Source organism: Pholis gunnellus (assembly GCF_910591455.1).
Source record: "Pholis gunnellus genome assembly, chromosome: 13".
Taxonomy (NCBI): domain Eukaryota; kingdom Metazoa; phylum Chordata; class Actinopteri; order Perciformes; family Pholidae; genus Pholis; species Pholis gunnellus.
In genome coordinates, this window is record NC_136540.1 from 24,917,364 (window position 1) to 24,926,208 (window position 8,845).

General features: G+C 40.4%; 1 protein-coding gene across 1 annotated transcript; it reads left to right on the forward strand.

Moving 5' to 3' along the window:
- Window positions 1–1,400: 1,400 nt before the first annotated feature.
- Window positions 1,401–8,566, forward strand: LOC306705264 (bone morphogenetic protein receptor type-1B-like; the record flags this gene model as incomplete). Its single annotated transcript, XM_079171970.1, has 5 exons — window positions 1,401–1,542; window positions 7,474–7,762; window positions 7,897–8,072; window positions 8,218–8,348; window positions 8,441–8,566. 5 exons carry the CDS (start codon window positions 1,401–1,403, stop codon window positions 8,564–8,566), a joined length of 864 nt encoding a protein of 287 aa, XP_079028096.1.
- Between the last annotated feature and the right edge of the window lie 279 nt (window positions 8,567–8,845).

Genomic DNA, 8,845 nt, shown 5'->3' on the forward strand with positions numbered 1-8,845 from the left:
GGTCTAAAAATGCCTTTGACTGAATATCTCCAAGTCATGTGTGTGTGTAGAGAGAGAGCGTGCGTGCGTGTGTGTAACTGGTTGCCATGGTGAGGACGTACCTGGTGTTTATAAACATCCCTAATTAGAAACACCTGTGTGCCAGCAGCCTGTTCATGGAGAACAGACAGGGAAACACCTCATACCCATATTTGATTGGCTGAGCAGCATCACGCATATCTCCAAGTCATGTGTGCGTGTGTGTCTCAGTGCCTCTGTATGTTTATAAACATCACTAACGAGCTCATAGAACACCTGTGTGCTTGGGTGCACTGGTTGGTGATTGCAGCACCTGTGTGAGAGATTAGAGTGAACAGCGATTTTCAACAAAACTACCTGTCGAACATATGCCCTTTATACCAAAACCATGAGACTAATCAATAAAATATGGATACCGTGAGAAAGATAAGACTCTGCCGAACGCGATGATGTGTTTTTTGTTGACCACTGCGCAGGTCCTCCAGTAACAACTGCATCAACAGAGGCTTCTGTGCTCAAAGGCACTTTGCCCCTTATCTTTGAGAGCGTTATTCTTTCAATTTTCCAACCCAGACCCTGGGGATTTGTATCAGTGACCTTTGGGGAACGAAGAATCATGTCTGAGGGCTGATATGAGTAATTATGTTTCCTAACATAATTACTGATATCATATACTACTATTAAGATCAGTGGTCCCCAAACTACGGCCCGCGGGCCGGATGCGGCCTGCCTCCACATTTGGTCCGGCCCCCTGAACAATACCAGAGACGCATTATGATTTTTTTTCAGTCTGCACAATTAATCGAATTTTAATCGCGATCACGATTTTGGCTGCCACGATTAAATGAGCATGATCGTCTGCGATATTGACGTTTAAAATACGTGCTCTGCTACCATATGGACGCCTTAAGAAATGGATCCAATCCCTGTTCGCTGTCACCAGGATCAAAACAGTCTGCAATGAGGGGTAAAAACTGTACATTTACAATGTAGATACACTGTGCAACAGCCTCCGGTTTGACAAACATACAGTAGACCAAACACATTTAGTGTAATAGCAGGAGACAACACAAAGAGTTTTAAATGTTCTTAAATCTACTGTTTACTTATGTGACATTTGATTTTGCTGGATTAAAACACTTCGAGCCACTACAGGCTGCTATCAAATTCCCTCCTACTATATTCAATGTTTAATAACACACATCACTACAAAACAAAAATCAACAGGAAATGGAACACATTACAGTTCCTGTTTTCCTTTAGATTTAAATAAATCATTGCACAAATGTTAAGCTAAACAAATAGTACTGTTCTGTTTTCATGTGTAGGCAAAAACGTAACGGTGTACTCTGTCCCTCTTTTTATCATAGAGGGGTCCTGAGATGACGGAAGTAGAGCCAGTGTTGGACTTTGCCTCCTCGGGCCGCTCGGGGAGGAGAAATGCCCTGCCTGACATCCTGGGCTCACCGGCAGGCGTAAACCCTGGCGACCTGCCTCTGAAGCTGGCTGAAATGAACCTCACAGGTAAAGTGCACAATGATCTCTTTTTTCATTACAATAGTGAGCACAAGGCAGATTCAAACCGTAATCAACTTTGTAGTTCAAGTCCTGTTATCATGCATATTATTTCTAAATAAATTAGTCTGGGAAAAGTTGCCTGACATGAATTTTGGTCGAACAGTCCATGTTTTGGTGTTTGAGATGTATCATTTTTTTAAGACAAAGAAAAGGGAAACACCCGGGAAATACTGTGGTCCATATAGCTGCCAGACACGGCAAAGATTTGTGACTGAAGACTTAGGTTTTGAGACTCCTGTAAGACGCATTCTGGACATCTTTCGGCTCAGATTGCCACATTATATGTGATTTAGCAGCATGCACATTTCCTTGCTATTCATGCAGTCAAAAATACTCAGCCCAACAGTGCTCTAAATTTGGCACGCCTGGTCGTGATGAATGACTTAGGTAAAATGAGCTCCAGCATCATGGGGAAACAATGCTTAGCTGAGCTAGTTAGTAGCTACTTACGAACACACAAAGCATTTAAATGTTTGAGAGTGCACAGAGATTGTAAGGATCGAAGCCAGAATTGTTCTTAATTAACTTTTGGAGCATGCAAGACAAATTGTGTCTATAGCTTCAAATTAGTCCCAGATGTGTAAGAGACACGTTTTAAAGGAGCAGTGCGGAGGATTTAGTGGCCTCCGCTCTGCTCTTATGTGCCAAAGAACTACGGTGGCCTTCGGGTAATGCAAAAACGTGAAAGGCCCTCTTGTTTTTGTCCGTTCTGGGCTACTGTAGAAACATGGCGGTGCAACATGGCGAACTCTGTAAAGAGGACCCGCTCCTTATGTAGATATAAACGACGAAGGTATCGAAAACACAACTATTCTAAGTTCTTATTAGATTAGAATGCATCGATCTATCTGCCTCGTTTTAATTCACCATGTTTCCTAAGAAGTTATTAGTGTTTGTATGATGTTCTTCTCACAGTCGGTGTTCTACTGTGGACGTATGTTAGACTCCTAAAAGAATCTGTATCAGTTTTGGGCATTTTAACATGGATGTCAATGGATATTGACTCGCTTTTGGAGCCAGCCTCAGGTGGCCATTTGAGGAACTGCAGTTTTCTACACTTTCACATCAACTTTGTTTCTCAGTACGGGTAACCTGTATGCTGTTTGGCGGTGTAACCGATAATAATAGGGGTCCAATAGATCCAAATACCTCGCACAACACACTGCGCTTCCTTGTGTCCTCAGCAATACACCCGCCAAGAGTGAAGTCAATCGGATGAACGGTTGTCGGGAAAATCAAAAGACAGACATGCAGACATAGACTCCCTCCACTTTAGTAAGATAATCGATGTATTGTGAAAAAAATTGATTGTTTTTAAATTCTAAATGGTGTAGGTGATCAGGAAACGTGTTATATTTTCCTTCGATGTTGGGCTTCAAGAGAAAGTCTTCACTGACATTTTCACAGCAGGCTTATGAATGTTTAACGAGGTTAAAATGAAACAAAACAACCAAACCCCCTGCAGAGTTCATGCTGCGTTCTGACTATTTCCCTGATGTCTTTTTTCCAAACAGAAATGCTGCATGAGATTAGTGGAACCAATGAATTTGACCGTTTGCCAACATTAACCTCCTGAAAGGCTTGGAGAGGAAAATGTTGTACTTACTGAGAGGCCTACACATGCATTTCTGTAGAAATGTGCCTATGTGTGTGTTTGGGTTGTGTAAACTGTTAGCAGTGATCCACTTAGATCGCAGCCACACACACACACACACACACACACACACAAACACGCTTCTTCTCACGGTTGCAGCCATGCCTGGAAATCTGCGTGGGGAGATTAATGGGGATTTGAAGCAACGGAACTGTTTGTTCCTAACATGATTATTATCATTATTTAATCAACTGTGATTACATTTATCACTAATGAAATAATGACCAATTAACTGCACTCTGAATTCTGATTGACTAGAGTTGACTAGAGAGCACATGACTGTAGGCTATGTGATCTTTTTTTCAGGAAAAGAGGCCATGATGCACTTGCTGTATAGAGCTCTGATATTCAGACACGTGTCCCACCTCAACTGTCAAAATACTGAGTTCTAAAATACCCACCCGATGTCTGTGAAGGTGTTTTGTAGCAGCCTGGTTTCATCTGACTGTGACTTAATGAAGGTAAACGAGGTGTACGGCTGTGCTCAATGACGCGGAACTCTTGTGCGGAACTTCTTTAAGAAACTGAACTTTTTCATACAGTATTACTTAGCTGTGGATCGCATATACTGTCGGAGAAGTTCATATTCATTCGATCGATGCAGACTGCTTTACCGTGCCTGCTTTGGTAAATGATTTTGGTATTTTACTTGTATAGTACTTTTCTAGTCTTCCAACCACTCAAAGCACTTTTACACTACATGTCATTCACCCACTCACACCCATTCATGCACAGATGGCAGGGACTACTATGCAAGGTGCCACCTGTCACCCCAACTACACACCCCACACTACACATCCACTTTTGATGCCAATTCAAACACAGCTACTGGTTCGAGGCTATTTAGTTAGATATTTTGTGTTTTTTTCGTTTCATGCGTGTTTTCATTATGCTAGACATCTTTTTCAAATAATTGTGTTTGCTGTTGTTGACAAAATAAACAAAGTGACGGCTGAGTCGTTGGGATGACACGCAGGACGTTCAGACCAGAGATCTGACCAGCATCTTTGGTAGCCTAAAGAAACCACACACTGCTGTTGCTGCTCAGCAAAACTTTTTTCTTTTCAAAACATACATGACATAATGTAGCTAAGTGAAGTGGCGTTGGGTTGAGACAGAAGTGGGACATGGTTCACGTTTGAAAAGTTGATGTAGAAAGGTTGCATTGCATTATTCCACACTGTACGAAGTACTCAACGAGAGTAAAACGCTGCTGCGTGTGAAAATAGCTGCTGCTCTGACCATCCTGCTCAATGATTTGAATGGAAATGTCAGTTATACTCCTATTTTATTTGGAAGGAATACTTGATATTTCCTTGGTAATAAGGCACATCAGAAACCCAATAACAGTACAGAGTGCTCAACTAGAGTGTCTTATAATCCATCTGATGGTGGAGGGGACGGACACACACGGGGACACGGACACACACACACACACACGGACACACACACACACACACGGACACACACACACACACACACACACACACACACACACACACACACACACACACACACACACTTCTTTCTGAAACATAACACCTCGTCTGACTCTTGTAGTGCTCATGTAAATAGTTTCATAGGAAGTGTCAATCACAGATTCTACTCAATGGATACACATGTGCCCATCAAACTGTGGTGCGAGAGCGGCATGCAGTGTGTGTGTACCTGTCTCTGAGAGTCGTTAAAGTAAGCTGGTACAGTGACCACAGCATTCTTCACTTTGGTTCCCAGATAGTTCTCTGCAACACAAATACCAGATAATGAACAAAACCAACGGTCACATATGGATGATGTAAATATCGATTCACTTTCAGTCCTACCTGCAGTCTCCTTCATCTTCATCAGGACGAAGGCTCCAGCCTGGCTGGGAGAGTACATTTTCCCATTGACCTCCACCCAAGCATCACCGTTAGATGCACGAGTGATCTTGAAGGGGACGTTCTTTCTGTTAACGTGAAACAAACGCATTTAACTCAGAGTGATGATTCTAGTTCTCTAACATGTTTTGGTATTTATCTGGGTACATTGTTTTAGTAGGAAAGTAGGGTGTGAATCATTCAGTACAGTTAAAACTATTCTGGATTCATATTACAGTACATCATAGTACATTGGGGGGCTAATTGCAGGATCTATTCCAGTACACTGTGCTCAATAAAGGTGGTGTTGCAAATGATGGCATGAAAGCAAAGTCGGTGCGTGAGTTACTCATGCTGAGCTTGCACAAATAAACACTTTTTACAAAAACATTCATATTTCTTAGTTATACAAAAAATTAAAATGCTGCCTGTAACTCAAATGACATTGGTAGGCTGTTAATTCTCAGAAACTTAACAATTTCAAAAATATATTGTTAGCAAAATAGCATTTTATTATGTCCATGACTCCGTGTCCTAACTGGTTTTGAGCTGAACTTTTGTTTCTATTTATACCGTCAAAAACGTAAATATGAGAGAACCAAAGTCTCTGACCAGGGTCACATTAAATGAACAGCAATAAATACACCTGTGCTGATGAGAGTGTGTTAGCAACAATAGCGGACTACATGCAGTTTAGTAAGAACCTCAATTGATTCACAGCTTCCAAAAATCCAGACAAGTGTTTTCCTACAAAATCCACTAGATATTGCATCAGGATATGAAAATGAATATTTGAGTGTTAAAGAAGAAACAGCAGCTGTTTGCATCACGTGCACTGAATGCACCGCACGACACGAGTCACACATCACTTACATTCAGAGAAAATGAAAAGTAATGTGAATAATTCAACAGCAACCGTGCTGACGGCAGAGAGGTCGTTACTTTTATCGTTCATTCAGAAAAACTATATGACAAAAAGATCATGCTTTTTTATTTCAAACAGAAAAACACAGCTATTTTCTTTTTTGTTTGAAAACTAACGAGCGGAAATCATTTTTCTTTCTTTTTTCAAATGTCTATTTATTGCCTCATGATCCACACATGCTCAGTCTTCCATGTCGGTATGTTTGGTTCTAAACTGACAATATAACAAGTAAATACATGATGTGTATAACAAATGAACCATCAACATGAAATCCATCTGTATCAATTAACAAAGACACGGGTACATCTCTGGTTTAAATGCACCTATACTGCCATCTACTGGTAGAAATGGTGAACACGTCTCCTCATACAGTCTATGCTCTGCGTTCACTCAAGCAACGGCACAAACCCGTGGACAAATAAATGTCACAAAGCAACAACTCTGCTCACAGAAAGATGACTTTGATGAAACTATATTACGAACTGCATTAAACAATGAATATGAAAAGTTGGTTCTTGCTGTGTACATGGATGAATGCATATTAAACTGCATGTAGTCCGCTATTGTTGCTAACACACTCTCATCAGCACAGGTGTATTTATTGCTGTTCATTTAATGTGACCCTGGTCAGAGACTTTGGTTCTCTCATATTTACGTTTTTGACGGTATAAATAGAAACAAAAGTTCAGCTCAAAACCAGTTAGGACACGGAGTCATGGACATAATAAAATGCTATTTTGCTAACAATATATTTTTGAAATTGTTAAGTTTCTGAGAATTAACAGCCTACCAATGTTATTTGAGTTACAGGCAGCATTTTAATTTTTTGTATAACTAAGAAATATGAATGTTTTTGTAAAAAGTGTTTATTTGTGCAAGCTCAGCATGGAGGTTATTCTTCACTTCCTTTCTCATAAATTAATGCAAGTCAATGTACTGTTATGTTTAGAGGAATGAAAATATGGAATGGTTTTCCATCAAACATTACACATTTAACAAGTAAGACCCTGTTTTTAAAAAAGAGTTTAAGGAAACACCTGATTGCAAAGAACACCAGTCCTACATAATATATAGGAACCGTTTTGGTTTATTTATGATTGGACAACTGTATGCACTGTTTTTTTAAATGGTGGTTTTGAGCATTTTTGAGTATTGAATGTTTTAAAGGTGTGGGTTCTTGATTTGTTATCATTTTCATTAGCAGTTTTATTGTTGTTGATTTATTGTTTTTTTGGTCGCTTGTTTTTCTTTTGTTGTTTCTTTTTCCTTTTTTCCTTTCAATTACAATTACATATTTGTGATATTTTTGTACAGACCCCAGACAGAATAGTTACTGCCTTGGTTATAAGTAATGGGGATAATAAACAAAGAAATAAAGAAAGATAACTCCCTGCCAGTTTAACTCTTGTGTACTCTGCCTCCATTCACAGGTTTTTGAGGTGCTGATAGGAAAGGAGCGGGCTCCTTGACCCAACTCTACCTAATCACGGAGTACCATGAAAATGGCTCTTTATATGACTACCTCAAATCAACCACTCTAGACAACAAAGCCATGCTGCTACTGGCCTACTCATCTGTGTCAGGCCTTTGTCACCTCCACTACAGGATCTCTGGAACCGAGAGCAAACCTGCCATTGCTCACAGGGATCTGAAAAGTAAGAACATACTGGTGAAAAGAAATGGGACCTGCTGTATAGCTGACCTAGGACTGGCATTCAAGTTGAGCAGGTGATTGAATCAGTCACATTTTTGGTTACAAAACATGATTTGATGAAACGTTCCTCTACTTGATTTTAAGTATTTTGAACTTGAGAATTATGTATTCATCTTTCATTTTAAAATTCTTACTTTGATCTTCGCAGTGACACCAATGAGGTAGACATCCCTCCCAACACTAGAGTCGGTACAAAGCGCTACATGCCTCCAGAGGTTCTGGACGAGACTCTGAACAGAAGTAATTTACAGTCGTACGTAATGGCCGACATGTACAGCTTTGGGCTCATTCTCTGGGAGATCGCTCGCTGTTGTGTTTCAGGAGGTAGATACACTTTTAATGTATCTGTTTTTTCTTTTTCTTTTTTTACACTAACACCTTCTAAAAGCCAGGCTGACACAAGCATGTACTTTTTTGATGGCTATAGACTTTTGACAAATGAACAGTGTTTCCTTTTTATTTGCTGTAGGGATTCTTGAAGAGCACCAGTTGCCGTACCATGAGTTAGTTCCTACAGACCCTTCATATGAAGAAATGACAGAGGTGGTCTGCATCAAGAGACTACGACCATCCTTTCCTAATCGATGGACCAGTGATGAGGTAAAATACATAAAAATAGGCTAAATATACACACATACATACACAAATTCAAAAAGGAATGACTTTCCTAACATAAATCTGTAACTCCTCAGTGTTTGAGTTGGACGGGGAAGCTGATGACAGAATGCTGGAGACACAACCCGGCCAACCGCCTTACAGCCCTACAGGTCAAAGAGGAACTTGTCAATATGTTAGAATCGCAGGACATCAAGCTGTGAGTAGGCACTGCCAGGTGTGTATTTACACACATAGAAAGGGCACTAGCAACCACACTGGCTCTGGTCTAGGCCACACAATCCTTTTTCCTGGGAACAGGGGGTTGGAGAGGAAGCAAGATCACCACTTGAAGATCGCAGGATCACACACTTTGAGTCCAGATGCCCAGAACTCTACAATCCAAGTCCCCCTTGAAAAAATATATTTCAAGTTAAATAACTAGAACTAACATTAGTCAAGAAAACAATCTGGCCCAGTGTGGCCCTGTCAGAGAATGAGAC